General features: G+C 44.5%; 1 protein-coding gene across 1 annotated transcript in view; it reads right to left on the reverse strand.

The window, feature by feature from the left end:
* Window positions 1–13,891, reverse strand: part of LOC119177023 (large neutral amino acids transporter small subunit 2) — an 87,988-nt gene extending 74,097 nt beyond the window's left edge. Inside the window, exon 1 of the mRNA XM_037428373.2 lies at window positions 13,342–13,891. Coding sequence (XP_037284270.1) covers window positions 13,342–13,771 — 430 coding nt within the window. The 5' untranslated portion in view covers window positions 13,772–13,891. The remainder of the gene's footprint in view (window positions 1–13,341) is intronic.
* Between the last annotated feature and the right edge of the window lie 3,972 nt (window positions 13,892–17,863).

Genomic DNA, 17,863 nt, shown 5'->3' on the forward strand with positions numbered 1-17,863 from the left:
AGCAAGCACAGGACCGGTTTAACTGGCAGAACATGGGAGAGGCCTTTGTCCTGCAGTGGACGTAGTCAGGCTGATGATGATGATGATGGTGACGATGATGGTGATGATGATGATACCAACGTCGGAGCTTTCTGAAGCCTTGCGCGTACCTGAGGTCTTGTCACGCCAGGTGCCCAGATGCAGATGTCAGCGTACATAGGTAGCTTGACCACAGTCGGTAGTCGTTCCACAAGACCTATGAGAACGAGGTTGAAGAGGGTAGGACTCAAGACGCTACGTTGCGGAACTCTACGATGTGCGTGAGGTGTTTGAAGTTTGGACCATTTGCAGCGTTCAGAAATAATGTCCACCCTCGTAAATAACTGCGTGTCCAACAATACAGTTGACCATAGGCCCACTGGCTCCATGGCTTCGAGGATGGCATCGTGAAGAACGTTGTCGTATGCTCCTTTCACATCAAGGAACATGGCAGCAGATAATCGTTTACACGCCTTTAGATGTTGGACATACGTGACAAAATTGATAACATAGTCGATCGAACATCGGTGATGGCGAAGACCAGTCCTAGTGTTCGGATATATCCCATAGTATTCAAGGTACCATTCAAGCCTGGCCAGGATCATTCGCTCCATTGCCTTTCCAACGCAACTTGAAAGCACGAATGGTCGGTAAAAAGTAATGACTAGGAGGAACTTGCCAGGCTTAAGAAGGGGTACCCAGCGGTTAATCTTCCAATATCACGGAACGACGCCAGCTTGCCAGGATTCGTTGAAAACGTTAAAAGAGCATATTTCTGCTCTTAAAATAGCCATTTGCTCTGCAGGCCATAGCAAAAAAAAAATCTTTCTGAGTATGGGGAGGGGAGGCACAGGCCTTTTGTGAAACCCCCTGGCTACGCTACTGTCTCTGAGACGGAAAAGCCTTCGTGAGGTGACCGGCAGCCGCGGCCGCAGCCTCATTACCTCTAAGGCTGTGGTGGTCACCTTGATGTATGCGCATGTGCTCAGCTTATCGCAAAGACAAAGACACCTCAACAGCTACGCTCAGAATTCGCATTAGGCAGTATCGTAATCGTCGGTAAGTCTCTTTATTAATAAATTTTATCACTTGGTTCGCGATTTGCTTTTATACTGTAACGCTTTACCATAACGTTTATACTGTAACGTTATACTGAAACGGAAGAGTGACAGCGCTACGTTTTACAGTAACTATAGCTAACATACGTAGAAGCTTAGGCTATAGTTGGTCTGGGTCCATGATGGTGAATTTCACAGAGCGAGGACGTAGGGGGTAATGGGGCAAAGTATAATAGCGCTGTTTCTTTTTTTTTTTTTCACAGCACTTGTACAGGCTTGTCCTACAGCCCAGTCAGGTAACCACGCTCGAATCATGACAGTGGTAGAAATGAAGTGCTTACGCGGCTATCGCCAAATTTATATTCTGTTCCACGTCTATAATCTCGTGGGTTAGCTGAAACCTATGCCTTGCCACTATCGAGCACTGATTGAAGACAGGGCTGCAAACCCAGTCCCGGCAATGAACCCCAAGGCCCACCTTCGCTCTTTTCTGCTGCACCATTTCTTTCATTGTTCTCGTGCTATGAAGTGCGCCATCATAACTGTGCCTGTTACACTTTTTGGTTCTTTTTTTATTTACGCGATGTAAAGTGATGTTGAGGCACAAATAAGGCACTGGCTACTGCTTATCCTTTAGACGTATCGAACAAAGCACGTAGGGAGCAAGTCTCCAAGCATAAGAAGTCCAAGCACATACAATATACAATTTAGCATAACAGTTAGGACATGCGATTTCAAAACAGCTTATTCAACTATCACAGATATGTGCACATACGGTGCTGCCAACACAAACTAAAGAGCAACCGATTACTTTTTGAAACTCGGTAGCTGTAACAGAGTAACTTTTTTGGTACAAACTGTAACTGTAACACTTACTTTTTATTGGTAACGTGCTCATGAGTGTTCCTTTTTCAATATAGGGTAGCGTATTGGGTAAAGCTGCATCTTGCCGGTACTTACCTACGGAGCATAAACCTGGAGGCTTACAAAGAGGGTTCTGCTTGAATTGAGGACGACGCAGCGAGCGATGGAAAAGAAAACGATAGGTGTAACCTTAAGAGACAAGAAGAGAGCATATCAGGGAACAAAGAGGTCAAGTATATCATGTTGAAATCAAGAAGAAAAGGGCATGGGCTGTGCACGCAACGCTGTTCATTAAGGGTAACTGACCGGATTCTCAGAGAGGGCGAACGCACGAGAGGGGGACAGAAAGTTTGGTGGGCCGACGAGATTAAGAAGTTTACAGGTATAACATGGCAGCAAAAAACGTAAGGCCTCTCCCATGACCCGGGTCATGGGAGAGGCCTTTGCCCTTCAGGTGGTGTATTCAGGATGATGATGATGATGATGATGATGATGATGATGATGATGATGATGATGATGAGATAGAGATCAACCAGGCTCAGTCCTTGTTAACCTCCCTGATAAATCTTCTGTACCACTGCGTGCTCATCTGACTCTTCTGTGCTGCCACAAAAAAAAACATTTCCACTTGTTTTGTTTTTTTTTAACTCTACTGCATAAAAATGGTTGTCACTGCGTCACTTCTACTCGCAGACAAGCGAAATAGTAGTTCCAGCTTCATTATATTATAACAAAGAAACAGATAAGCACTACACGGACCCAAAGAATTGGCGGTGCGCTTGTACACTTCAGACGAGTTGCCGCTTTTCCTCACAAATTTCTGCTGCGACACGACTACGATTTTTTTTTTTTTTTCAAAGTTAGTTACGCGAAGTTCCTGGCGAAACTTTTCACGTGCTCACCGCGCTTGGTTTTGACATCGCCCCGACTTAGGCCTTGAATTCAAATTGAAGTATCTCATATTATATTATCTCTGGATTTCTTTTAAAAATGTATATACCACCCTCTATAAAGACGACAGGATGACTTTTTGCCCATATATGCTTCCAATAACATGCTTCCAGTCGTATCTTCGTACACTGCGCCGGTTTATTTTAGCTCCTAAACTGCATGGAGGGAGGTTGACAGCTGTAACGGATGCCGGTAATTTCACTGCTTCTGCGAATTCAATGGGAAAGTTTTTCGACTCACTTTGAATTCTGTTTATGCAGTCGCACAAAATGCCACTCAGTTTTCAAACAGACAAGCGGAAGCACAGGTGCAGAGCAATAGGTTTCTGCACGTGCGACGTGCTTTCTTTTTTTTTTTTAAACGTGTCGATCGCCTTGCATTGTTACGTTGCAGGGATGCCGACATAAAAAAAAGAAATATGAGGAGCACAAGCTGGAGGTCACTGGGCTTCATCATCATCATCATCATCATCACTGCGCCCACTGCAGGGCAAAAGCTTCGAACCATGATGGCCCAATCAACCCACTCTAGTGTTTTCTGCTGCCACGTTATACCTGCGAACTTTTTATTCTCATCGGCCCACCTAACTTTCTCTCCCCTTCGTGCGTTTGCCTCCTCTGGGAATCCAGTCAGTTACCCTTAATGACCAGCGCTGCGTCTCCAGCCCATGTCAATTTCTTTTTTTTATTTCAATTATGATATCCTTAACCCCGTTTTGTTGACTAACCCACTCTGCTCAATTTTTGTCTCTTAAGCTTGCACCTATCATTTTTCTTTCCATCGCTGCTGCGTCGTCCTCAATTTAAGCTGAACCCTCCATGTTTCTGCTCCGTAGATAAGCACCGGCAAGATGCAACTGTTATATAGTGGCAGATTACCATTCATTATATAGTGGCAGATTACCATTCATGATTTGAGAATACTTGCCGAATGTGATCTACCCCCTCCCCCCCCCCCCCTTATCCTTCTAGTTACTTCACTCTCATGAATCAACTCCGCGGTTACTACCTGTCCTAAGTAGACATATTCCTTAGCGAACTCCAGCATCTTCCCATCTATCGCAAAGTGCTGTTTTCTAGCGAGACTGTTGCTCATTACTTTAGTTTTGTGCGTATTAATTTTTAGACCTACTCTTCTGCTGTCCAAGTCCCGCTCAGTAATAATGAGCTGTAATTTACGTCCTCGGTTACTCATCAAGTCAACGTCATCAGCGAATCGCAGGTTAGTAAGATACTCTTCATTAACTCTTATCTCTAACTCTTCCCGATTTAGGGTCCTAAAAACTTCCTGCAAACACGTGGTGAACAGAATTTGAGAGGTCATGTTTGTCTGTCTTACACCCTTCTTTATTAGGATTCTGCCGCTTTCTTTATGGAGAACTACGGTGGCTGTGGATCCACTGTAGATTCCTTCCAGTATATTTATGTAGGGTTCGTCTAGGCCCCGATTCCGCGGTGCCAGCATTACTGCTAATGTCTCGACGAGGTCAGACGCCTTCTCGTAATCTTTGAAACCTATGTAGAGGGGTTAGTTGTATTCCGCACATTTCTCTTACCTGACTGATAGTATGAATATGGTCTATTGTGAAGTATCCTGTACGAAATCCCACTTAGTCATTTGCTTGATTGAAGAGTCATGTCACCTTAATTTTATTGGGTATTATTTTTGTAAATAGTTTGTAGATACTGTGCTTCTTAACAAAAACAGCAACTCTCGATTCCTTATAGCGTAACGTCAGGTGTTCCTCAAGGTGGACGTTTATGCCCACTGCCATTTTTAATCTAAATCAATGACCTTCCATCTAACATAAAATCAAAACTAAGCCTTTTCGCCGAAGACTGCGTTCATTTTAAAGTTCGGATGACATAATTACTTTTCAACATGATTTAGACAGTATTGCTACATGGTGTGAATAGTGGTTCATGCCATTGAACTTGTCAAATGTAAACTAATCTCATTCTCGTGAAAACGGACAACGATAAACCACACGTACCGGACAAATTCGTCCCTTATCAGCTCAGCCGGAACTTCCAAGTACTTAGGAGTGCACTTAACACCTTCATTATCGTGGGTATCACATATTCAAAGAATCTGTTCTGACGCATCACGCACACTTGGTTACTTACGTCGCAATCTGAAATCCGCATCCACTGATCGGAAGAAGCGATTGATTGATATGTGGGGTTTAACGTCCCAAAACCACCATATGATTATGAGAGACGCCGTAGTGGAGGGCTCCGGAAATTTCGACCACCTGGGGTTCTTTAACGTGCACCCAAATCTGAGTACACGGGCCTACAACATTTCCGCCTCCATCGGGAATGCAGCCGCCGCAGCCGGGATTTGAACCCGCGACCTGCGGGTCAGCAGCCGAGTACCTTAGCCACTAAATCACCGCGGCGGGGCTCGGAAGAAGCGAACACACCTAACATATGTTCGAGCGAAGGTTGAGTACACGCATCATTCATTTAGCACCCATCACAAATATAATATGTTACAGGTGAAATGGAGGCAGTACAAAACCACGCAGCGCGTTTTATATCATTCTAATACTTGCCACATTTCAGTATTACTGCTTTGAAACGCACTTTGTCAGTTCCAGCCATCAAATCAAGTCGCATAATTGATCTTGTTTGCCTGCTTCATTGCTTCTTTTGTCAGTCACAGGAGACATACGCTTCTTATTCCAGCTGTACGATCCTCTTCGATATTAACTCCCACATGTTCTATTGTACGCATAGGTGGTTGTACAGCGACGACGAATAACTCCTTTTTCCCACTCACAATAACGCCATTGTTTCCTGCTCAGCTTGAGAAAATTTTCGCAAAGAACTAACCTGCCATATTCTATAAATATATGCGCCTACCATACCTTGTTAAGTTGTCCTTGTGTGCCCGATGATTCATTTGTTTGATGTCTTTCTTTTATTTGATTCATTGCCAATTACATTTATAGCACTGTTTCGAAACATGTGTATGAGGGGCGTGGGCCTCATGTGATGCCGTCGGGCCTTCAAGGTGTAATAAATGAAATGAAATGTAAACAGGGTTTACGTAGCTTAGTTCGAATGGGGAGCTTCCACGCGAAAGCTGCCGCGGGACCAAATGAGGAGATAGTCGTCAGTGGAGACCTTCAAAAGTATTTTCTTCCTTGAAAGGCAAAGTGTTATGATCAATCTTACCATATAAGAACTATTGATTTGCTTTCGATTGAAGTATAAATCTGATTATTTTAATTGGAGCACCATATGGTGTTAACTGCGTCTCAATGTAGACCGAAATGATGATTTTCTCGTATTTGCGATTTTTGTCTTGTAAAGTTTAAAACATCTGTAGTCTGATATAACTTCAGAAAAGCAAGTGTTCATTACTCAGATATTCGAACGTAGTCTATATTATATGAAGCAATGCTAACATGAAACATTTCGCCAAGTTTTATGGATGTGTGTATGACGGAAAAGTGCAGTATACATATAGTATTATTGAGCTTCGAACACCTTAAACCGACGCCTTTGCTCAATATTTAAACCGGATTTCTTATTGAAAGAAGACATGGTACGAATAAATGTTCTACCGAGCATCACTTGGAAGACACTGTGCGGAATTCAATATGCCCCCACATGACCGACAAAATTTTTTTTCTTTCTGATATATTCTACCAATTCAGCCCGATCTTTAATAGTGCAGCTATTATTATTATTATTATTATTATTATTATTATTATTATTATTATTATTATTATTATTATTATTATTATTATTATTATTATTATTATTATTATTATTATTATTTGTCTTGTGTAGATAGAAAACCCAAAGATACAAAGGAAATGAGGGACCAGGCTGACAACTGCCACCTAGAGAGGCACAAAGGCTGCTTGCTCCTTTTGGAAGAGGAGACGTAGAGGAAGCAATTCATACCACCACAAGCAAAAACCTAACATTTCTAGCAATAGCTTGGAATTACTAATGAAACTCAGCTTTCTCCAACACTAGCTCCGCTCATGGTTCCACCAGAATTGCGCTGCTATAGTGCAAGCTTCATACTTTTTCGAGTACATTTGAGATGCTCACCAAAATGGCGGGGACGTTTGGCGAGGAATTACCTCTAACTGTTAATCCATTTGTGTCCAGCTGGACTGGCTGGTCATCACAGAAGGATTAATGCTGAGAAGTAATTTCACAGCATCGTGCTGCCTCGGACAGTGCGGGAGGTTTACGGGAACGCAGTTTGAAACTCTGCGTGCCATAGGCCCTTGACACGAACCAAATATTCGCCCCAAAAATGGCATTATCATTTCACAGTTACCAGCTCCCTGCTGCGCAAGTATGGAAGCCGCATGTCGTCACTAAGGCAGCCTAAAAGTCGATGTACGACGGAGCTCTCAAACGAGTTCACACTGCCCATTAAAACACGCAACACACCAAAGGCGTAAGTTACGAATGGAGCATGGAATCCTCGATCCCGGCATCGAGAAGACGTTTGGCAGCTCCAATCGTCACCGTCACCACATGACGGTTCAGACATGTTATGTAGTGGAATGTGCCATATATCTGAATAACAACCATGCGTAAGCACCTAGCGACACATATAGTATAAACACCCAAAACTAAAATTAAAAAAAACTACCGCGGGAAACAACAGAGGGAGGGTTTTGGTCTCAGTCCAGACGGCGCCAAAGCTCTCATTGTATACTACTTCGATTCTAAACATTGAACTTCACAACTCGATCGCGAGGGAAAGCTCCCAATCGAAAAGTTGTAGTGCATTCTGTAAGAAACTTTCCCCTTTTCCCCCTCTTCTACATAATGTTTTACCAAAAAAAAATGACTTAGCAAATATGGCTTCCATAAATGCGATCGATATGCTCAAACCCTGCCGCGCCGTATTTCTATAGAGCGCACTGCTGCCGAGAAAGTGACAGATCGATTGAAGGCATCAGCTATGGAACTCATGCCAATGATCAGACTTGTTCCACAGACATGCCAATGAACGGCAGACCGAGAATGCACAGCGTTGAAACCTGAGGAATTACGATGCCTCCCACCTTCACTTCCGGGTCTCGTGTCTGCGGCGGTTGTCGTCCTCTTGGGCGCTTTCTTAGCATTAAGAGTTCAGACTTTTCTGGCACGCACGTCAGTCCACATGCTCCCAATTATCTTTCTGTTTGGCAGACCGCTTCTTGCAGGACGTCTTGGTGTTGGCCTGTGGATCCCCCCGTAGTCTTGATGGTGAGGTCGTCAGCATATATTGCATGGTGAATCCCTGCTATTTGTTTGAGTTCCTTTGATAACGAGCTCATCGCCAGATTAAAAGGGGTTGGAGAAACAACGCATCTTTGGGGCGTACTCTTCGGTGGTATTTCAAGCTTCTCAGGGCACAAGTCACCCATTCCCGCTTTGTCATTTGTTTCAGAAAAAAAATCTAACGTATTCATTATATGTTTTCTCCGCAGTCATAGATATTAAGGCGCTGCAGTATGGCTTCGTGCGACACATTGGCAAAAGCCCCTTTCACGTCTAGTGCGAAGATGGCTCTCTGGGTGTGCGCGGCCAGTTTGTCTATGGCTTTTTCTTTGATCTGCAGTAAGATTTCTTGCGTTGACAGGTGAGCTCTGAAGCCGAACGCCCCGCCGCAGTGGTCTAGTGGCTAAGGTACTCGGCTGCTGACCCGCAGGGCGCGGGTTCGAATCCCGGCTGCGGCGGCTGCATTTCCGATGGAGACGGAAATGTTGTAGGCCCGTGTGCTCAGATTTGGGTGCACGTTAAAGAACCCCAGGTGGTCTCAATTTCCGGAGCCCACCACTACGGCGTCTCTCATAATCATATAGTGGTTTTGGGACGTTAAACCCCACATATCAATCAATCAATCAATCAATCTGAAGCCGAACGTAGTTTTTTGGGGATGTCCGTTACTCGAAATAATCGACCAAGCGTATGTGCACCATGCATGCTCATGCAGTTTATATATAGGTCTTATATATAAGTTCTGATATATAAGTGGTTTATATATAAGTTCTGAATCTTAATAGGCTTGTTCGGTTTAAGAAAAAAAATGAAAAATAAGAAAATGGCGAGAGCGATGCGCGTTCTAGTTCAGAATCCGCAAAGAATATTTTATGAATATTTTATGCCTTGAGTCACTTCACTGGTCACCAGTCACAAATAGTCGCGCAACCGGTGCTGTCATATAGATGGGATTGGGCGTTTGCAGTGAGGCGCGGCCTTGTAATCCACAAAGAAATGCGCAAAACAAAAAAGGGAGCACTGACTACGTAACTCCTGGGTTTTCTCGCTGGCTTGTTGTGGCATGGCATGTTCTTACGCACCTATAATCACTTGCATATTTGTGGAAAAGAAAAAGGGGGGGGGGGGGCATATGATTCCAAATGCGCCTTGACATTATTTTGAAAGCACAGACAACCTATACGCCAGAGCACTCCGTATGCTGAAGAAAATACGCTGAAACACATGACAGCACGGTAACGTATACAGTTGCTGAGATTTCGGCAAGAAATTTTAAATAGTGAAGTGTATCCTCCATGCTTTTTCCAGCAATAATCAATAATAAACGTTTTTTTTTTTTGTCGTTGATTTTTTCGGCGAATTCTTTAACATTCAGTTCTGAAAAAAAAAAAAAGATTGACCGCGTATGCACACATGGCAATTATTTTCTATACGTTGAAGACTACATACATAGGACCCGTTTTCAGGTCCGCAGTCTTCCCATGCAGTACGAAGAGCACTCCCGTGAAACGATCTCGGTACACGCAAGCGCGTTGCGTCGTTCAACACATAATATAATAAGGACCGCCATGCACTCATTCATTGCGAACAAGGCACGCGTATTGGGCGCCCAAACGTCGATTCTGTTGTTTTTGTGTTTCTTTTTGGTAAGCAAGTGTACGTTTCCTTCAAACATACATTATCTTTCCTCGCCAGAGAATTTTTCTCCAAACCCTAGACTTCGCTCTCGTGAAGTAATAATGCTTAAGGGATCAAGAATTAGCTACGGCCATCTGGTGCCACTCTTTATCGTCCCTTTATTCTCACCACATGAAGCGACAAAGGACACGGCGTCGCGCGTCCCCTTTCAGCATTCTGCCAGCTGCAAAGCGCGTGCTCCCGTTTCAAAACAATGTGAACAAAAATGACGCGGCCAACGTGGCCACCAGCCGTGGCCTTAACGCACGGCAGAACGAGTGATTAGCCCACCAGCTGCGGCGTCTCCTTACAGAATAAAAGAGGCTGCGCGACTCGGCGCCCTGCATGTATAAGAGTGTATACACCATCGAAAATCGCCGTTATAAGCATTCTTATGATTTGGGACCACGACTCGGAAACTATACGCCTCGTGTTTTCTTCGAAATTTGCGTATATATCGTCCTACAGTCGCATAAACATGCGAGATTTCCCATTGAAAAAGAAAAAAAAAAACACGTGTCATATACGATGTGTCAATGCGCGCTTGCGTACCCCAAAAAGCACAGAAACGGATGAGCTTCCGGTCGACGTCACGTGCGAAAGCCTTGTGACGTCATCGGAAGTGTCGCGCATGTGGACACTGGTAGAGCGGCAGCTCGCTGTTAACTGCAGCAGTGATGCTTGCAAAACAGCGCCGCGAAGCGGCACTGGGAACGTTACTCGGCCCCTCCAGCGACACTCGTCAACCGCTGGCAGTGGCGAAATAGTGACGCTTGCAGGCAGCACCCTTTACCATTCATTCAAATTTCGGCGGTGCCATGACGTCACGCGTGACGTTTATGTAAACGCGCCGTGGCTCTCGCACGTCACGGCGACCAGAAGTTCTGCTACCACGCTTTTCAAGGTATGGAAACGCGCTTTGGCTGGGCGATAAGAAAACCTAAAATCCTTAAGTGTGCCACAGCGGTGACAGATTTATTCTCAAGAAGCTTGAGAGACTTGTGAGGAAAGAAGAGACGATAACCGTCACAGTTTGGTACAATATTGCGATAGCCAAACTTGACTATACATTGAGACAATTTATTCACCACGTGCTATAGCAACAAATCAGCCTTTGGCACCGTACACAAAGCAGGAGGACATTCGCAATCTTTTTGTGCGCCGCCGATTACGTGCAGTCTGTTACCTATATACGAAGTGGTAAGGCACCAATTTCTTCGAACTCCCATTTCTATCATTCCTATTTCGTATGTGTTTGCGAAATGGGCATGAATTTATTGGAATCATTGCTGCAACACTCGGTAAGATTTTAAACGCGACACAGATGTGTTGGAACGAAACAAGAGACAATAATATTGGTCTGTGAATAATGTCTTCACATGCAGTGAAAGCAAAAATCGGTAGAAAAAAAATATGAATTAATTTCACCAACATCATCATCATCAACAACAACGTAATTTTGAACGCCATTCATTCTACTCGAAATTTAAGAGCAGATATTCGCAGCAAAGTACACAGAAATGATGTCGGCTAATTATTTAGTTTTTGATTAAAAATTACATGCAACGCTTTTGCCATTACTTTGCATATATTTGCCCCGTGTCTTGCGTTACAGCACTGTTTTGTTGAGGATCAAAACACTGCTTTGACGCAGCAGGAAGGTTTCATAAACTGCCGTAAACGCGTGCAAAAACTCCACTCTTCCATTGATTTACGTACTTCAATTTAATTATTAAGTTTAAGAGCACCAAACATCCTTGAGGCACAACGTAGTGTATAAGCGTGGAATAGTTTTCACTGTCTGGGGTTTTCTAACGTGCACCTAAAGTGAGGTAAAATGCATTTCTGCATTTCACCTCCATTAAAATATAATCGACTTGGTCACGAATTGAGCACGGCAGCATCCTAGAGCTATAGCAACAGAATGCATGAACAACAGCGAATTTTTACTATTGTTATTTGTCAACAATCTTACGTACTGATATGTATAAACTCCACATATCTTTCCTCAATCATAAAGTTTCCTACAACATTAACCGAAAGTAACTCTGGCGCTACAATAGTTCAGCCACCATGAGAACGATGGGTAGTACGCGGATTTGCCTATATAGTCTTCGTGCTTCCGGGCTTAGAACGCACATCTAGCATCATTGATTGTTGGTTTTGGTTCTATTCGAATAAAATAATCGACTGTTGTGAACTTCTTGAGCCGATTTGAATCGGTTAGCCCAAAAAAAAAGGTTAATGTGGTGAATTGAAACTGCTGAAAGAACGAAGCGTAGACGAATCCGTGTACAACCCATCATTCGCATGCTGGCCATGCAGTGAAGCTTCCGTAGACAGTAGCGCCAGAGTTCCCTCAGGTGTGTTTATAGGAAAATCACTAGGTCCTCAACTATAAAAGAAAATTATTCTATATACAGGTAGGCGGCGCGTGATAGACAGTGCGACGCTACAGTGGTGACGTTTCGCATGTACAAGTGAAAAAGTTGAACGTGAAGGTCTCTGTCTACGACAGCCCGCACTTTCAGTAGCGTCGTACACCCGTTTCAGCTGTAGCAGGTCATGCGAACTAATTTCGCTCGCCTTCATTTTTTTTTTTTGAAAATGTTTGAGAGCGGAGCCATAGCATTAGTTTCCTGCCTTCTCCCTGCCACATCCTTGATGTAAATATTTACACGCCACGAGATGGCAGACTAAGGATTCGATTCTAGTCACGACCAGCGCACAAAAAAACAGAAGTGCGTGACACAAGCGCTGTCTGACAACGGAAAGTTTAATTGAAGAAACGTGTCATATATACGTAAATATGAAGGCATAAAAAAACTTCACAACGCCAACCAAGGAATTGATTGATGAACGGCGTCGTTTTGTCGCCTTGTTTTCGAACGAGATCATGCTATTTGTGCGACGGAACCACGTTACGTCGTGCTCCGTCGACTTTCATAGCGCAAAGAATACGTGCAGATTCTGCAGAACTACTGCGGAAGCAGTTTCAAGGGCCCCAGTCAAATAAGAAATACTTACACTGCTGTTCACACCAGAGCACATTGATGCGCCCCGAACGCCGCCGAAATTGGGAGAAAAAATGGAAATAAGACACAATGGCCAAGCACTTCCCACTGTAACGTAGCGTGCTCACCTCATATGCGACACCACGACGGAGTGACAGCGTTGATTTAGCGCAAATAAGAGATACACAAAAATACGCGGTAGATAATGTTAGGCGTTATTAAAAACTTGTCTACCTTATCTTTTCGTGCCCTTTTTTATTTGAGCTAAATCAACATTTTCATAATGCAAGACTCACTAGCCCGATAGTCTGTCCTACTATCTGCAGCTTTATGTCACGCGCCTGCGGTACCAGCAGCACTCCATGTGCTGCTGGTACCTCAACCGAGTGACGCTTCTCCGTTCGAATTTCGCGCGCTAAACCGGCATGCTCGAGCGCGTGGCAAGCAAACGTGGCTGCGGCGTGCGTGCGCGCGCGTGAAGCAGGTTTTAAACGGATAAACGGCGACACTCACACAGACAGACGATGGCCATAAGCCTGAGAGCCAGGTCCGGTGGTTCGCAGTCCGGGTACAGGGGCTTCACCATGTAAGTGGCGAATGTCAGGCTGAGTACGGCGAGCGTGGCCGGCTGCACCACCAGCACTGTCACCCAGAGCCTCAGGAAGGCGGTGAGCGGGCCGAACGCCTCCAGCACGTACGCGTAGTCGCCGCCGGATCGGGGAATGGAAGTGCCCAACTCGGCGTAACATACGGCGCCAATCATGGAAAAGAGTCCGCACAGGACCCATATGACAAGCGAGGCGCCCACGGAGCCGGCGTGCTCGAACACTCCCTTCGGAGAGACGAAAATACCGGAGCCGATTATAGTGCCGACCACGATCATGACGCCGCTGAAGAGGCCGATCTCCTTCTTCAGCTTCACCCGTCCTTCGTCCTCAGCCATTTTCGAGCGTTCAAGAAAGCGTGCTCCAACGTGCGCGGCTCAGTCTGCGTCGACACGGCAACCCTCCCGGCGGTAACGTCTCGCGCACTGACAGCACGCCGCGTTCGGTGACACGAGTCGCTTTCTCGGGCGCCGTCGCCGCGGGCGCCTCTGGTGGCGTGATATAACTTTATAGGAACCGGAATCCGTAGTGGACAGCCTCTTCCGAAAACCGAAAGAGGGCGCGCGGAAAGCTACGCGGGAGTGTTTCAAATGCAGCAGTGGCCACAAAATGTTTTCTTGAGAAATCCCCTTAGTAATTAACGAACTGATTTTTTTTTTCGTCGCTAAATACGGCGTTATAAAACGGGATGCATTCCCGCATACATTTGCCGTTTCCAAAACTTGAAAAAAATGTGAGAGAAATTCCTGGCTTAAAGAAGTTTTCTTCACGAGGCGAGCTTCGAACCCGTGTACACACTATCTGAATTCGTGCGCCGTAATATATATATCTTAAAAGTCTTCCTGGATTCCGGTCGAGTTATAAGTCACCAGAAGAAGCGAACGAGCAAACGAAAAACGATGCTTTATTGCCAACGTTACGGCCGGGGACCGGCCTTCGTCAGGGCATACGTGCATATTACACTAACACGCACTTCTTAAAGACATAGCATGGGGGCCCCCAATTGTGAATCATCACTCTTAGCAATATTGACATACATGTTAACAAAAAGATATTCAGACATGCGCAGCATTTTGTTGATAGCGGAGCAGCAACGCGCTATACAGAATATGGTAGGGCAAGGTGACTTGAAAGCATAGATACAAATAATATGATGGACACTTGTGATATCGCAACATTTGTGAATGAACAAAAAAGGCAATGTCATGGTAAGTTACGTTCGTTGTCAATGAAATATACATGAGCATAATATCACCATTGATGTCACAAATGTGGTAACAGAGTGTGCATGCATTCTGGTCAACTAACTAATGTGTCAACAATGACACCGCAACGTAATCACGGCCGTGGACAAACGTGTATGTGGGCTACGGCGGTTGATTTATCTGATTTGCTGGTAAAAACGTAAGCCTCGCTGGGTTTTTGTTTATTCCAGATGCTATGGCGTTAAATTTATGAATAAGAAAAGATTCACGAACTTCCCTTTCGTAGTGCGATTTGAAACCAGATTCGAGTATTGTGGCAGTTATGTTGTCGAAAGAGTGGCCTGGGGTAGCGAGGTGTTTGGACAGGGGAAGGGTAGGCAGGCACCTGACGTGTGACCTGTGATTATTAAAGCGCAACCGGAAAGCTGTCTCTGTTTGACCAATATATTGGAGGTCACACAACGAGCATTGGAGCAAGTAGATTGCATTGCTCGTGTCGCAGTCGAAATTGCCTTTTATCCAGAGAGTGAAGTTCGACGCAGAGCTCTTAACAATACGCGACGTGGTCATGTGGGGGCACACCTTGCAGCGTGCCTTGTTGCATGGGTGACACCCCACTGGGGCTGGCGTTGATAGTTTGGATGACGTAAGAATGTCTCGTAGGATTCTCGATCGGCGGTAAACTGCTCGTGGAGGCTCCGGGAAGACGTCTTTGAGACGATTGCTCTGCATTAGTATGTTGTAGTGCTTTTTGAGGATCGCGTTAGCATTTGGAATTGACGGAGAATGTGTCAGAATTAAATTGATGTGTTTCCGGTGCGCAGGTTCTTTATTTGATTTTAGAAGCGCTCTTCGGTCAATTGCATCGGCGCGCATAATCGCATTGTCGATAATCTGAGGCGGGTACTGTTGTACAGTTAGGGCATCACGAAGCTTATCACAGTTTTCAACAAAGTCTGAATTTTCAGAGCACAGTCTATTGAAACGAAGTGCTTGACTGTAGGGTATACTCGTCTTACAATGTTTCACATGGCTGCTTTTGAATTGAAGGTATCGGTGAGCGTCGGTGGGTTTTCTGTATACTTTAGTAGATAATTTTTGGCCGCAAAGGGATACTGTTACATCCAGGAAACAGATGGATGCCTTCGAGTACGAATGTGACAATGAAATGGATGGATGAACTTTGTTAAAGTCTGCAATGAAAGTCATTAGTTCCGCTTCGCCGTGATGCCAGATAAAAAATATGTCGTCTATAAAACGTTTGTAGTAATATGGCTGTAGTCTGCGCGTTGAAAGAAAATGATTTTCCAATTGGCCCATAATGATATTCGCGTAATTTGGACCAATTTTGGTGCCCATTGAAGTGCCACTCACTTGTACGTAGTGAACACCGTCAAACTGAAAATTGTGAAACTCCAGGATGAGTTTTAATAATGTGGCTAATGTACAGCTATCAACAGATTTGTCACATGATGAGTCGTTATAAGCATCCACTACTGCACGAATGCCGTCTTTGTGGGGAATATTAGTGTAAAGTGACGCAACATCTAATGTTACCAGAAATGTGTCAGCAGGTATATTCAGGTTGATGATGTCAGAGAGGAAATGAGAAGTGTCCTTCAGATAGGATGGAAAAGTTGGAGGTAGTATACTAATCAGGCCATCGACATAGCTTGAAAGTAGTTCGGTGACAGTGCTAATGCCTGACACTATAGGACGACCGGGGTTATTGGGCTTATGTATTTTAGGCAATAGGTAAAACCTTCCTGGAACAGGGCTCAGTGGGACTAATGAGTACTTTGCTTTATCGGGAAGTTTGTCATCCAGTATTAAATGCTTGATTGTATCAGTAACGATGTCCTTAAATTCTTCGGTGGGGTTTTCACTGAGTCGCTTGTAAAACGTGTCATTATCTAGCTGTCTCTGAGCTTCACAAACGTAGTCCGTTGTGTTCATTATCACGATTGCGCCTCCTTTATCAGCGGGTTTTATTACAATATCTGTGCGTTCTTGTAAACATTTAACTGCATTCCGTTCTTTGAATGTGAGGTTTCCTTTGAATGAAATGCGGTTCCCATAAGCCTGCAGGATGTCACGCTGAGCTGCAGAAATGTACATATCGAGAAATTTATCGCGTTGTGTAGGCGGCGTCCAGTGTTGATGGGAAGACATGTTACACTTGGATGATGAACGTTTATGGAAGAATTCGCTTAGCCTCATACTGCGCGCGAATTCATCTAAGTCTTTCACCAAGTTAAATTCATTGTAGCCGCCAGACCAGAAATGTTTCCAGACCTTTCACGAGTGGAGAGTCCTTGGTTCTTTGCTTTCGCAGCAACTGTGGCGTAGGTAGATTTTTCTTGCGTCAGTGGCTCGGTGTAGATTTCGGGCACTTGGAGGCGTTGGGGTGAAGATGAGCGGTGAAGATGAGCTCCACTCGTGAAAGGTCTGGAAACATTTCTTTGTCTCACCGGTACCCTTTAAGAAAATGCAATCGTGAGAAAAGCACTGTATCTTCAAAGAATTGACAAATACCGACCTCATGCGACAACCCTATTCAGAGTCGGGACTTTCTAAGAATTAGAAAAATTGTGGAAAAACGTGTAAAATACAAACTTCACGCATCTACGCTAAAAACCTATCTAAACGCCTTGACTGTACCGAAAGGACTTGTGATTTCGCTCAAACCAGCTACTTCCCAAATGTCACAACGCAACGTCGAGAAATGGAACGAAACGTTAAAGAATGCGTCCCTAGCTCTCATGCGCATCATCATCGACCATTAATTCAGCTGTCAAAGCGTTGCTAAACAGTGAACGACAGTTGCGCAAGGCTCGTATGTTGGATCCCTCTGAATCGGCTTCGCTGGTTAAATACGAACAGAGAAAACAATTAGAAATTGAGCAGAAGAAAGCAAAAAAGTTTTCGCGTGACCACATTACCCTTCCGAAACCACTGACCAACGCAGATTTCCTTCCCGTCGAATCATCCTGTTCTAGACGAGACAAACTATCAGCTAGACCTAACGTAGTAAACGTTTCAAACGTGGTTTTATCTGACTCAGAAATGAGTGTGCTTGCTCGGGGCTTGAATTTCTGTCCAGCTACTGGCGGCTACAATGAATTTAACTTGGTGAAAGACTTAGATGAATTCGCGCGCAGTATGAGGCTAAGCGAATTCTTCCATAAACGTTCATCATCCAAGAGTAACATGTCTTCCCATCAA

Source organism: Rhipicephalus microplus, chromosome X, assembly GCF_043290135.1.
Source record: "Rhipicephalus microplus isolate Deutch F79 chromosome X, USDA_Rmic, whole genome shotgun sequence".
NCBI lineage: Eukaryota > Metazoa > Arthropoda > Arachnida > Ixodida > Ixodidae > Rhipicephalus > Rhipicephalus microplus.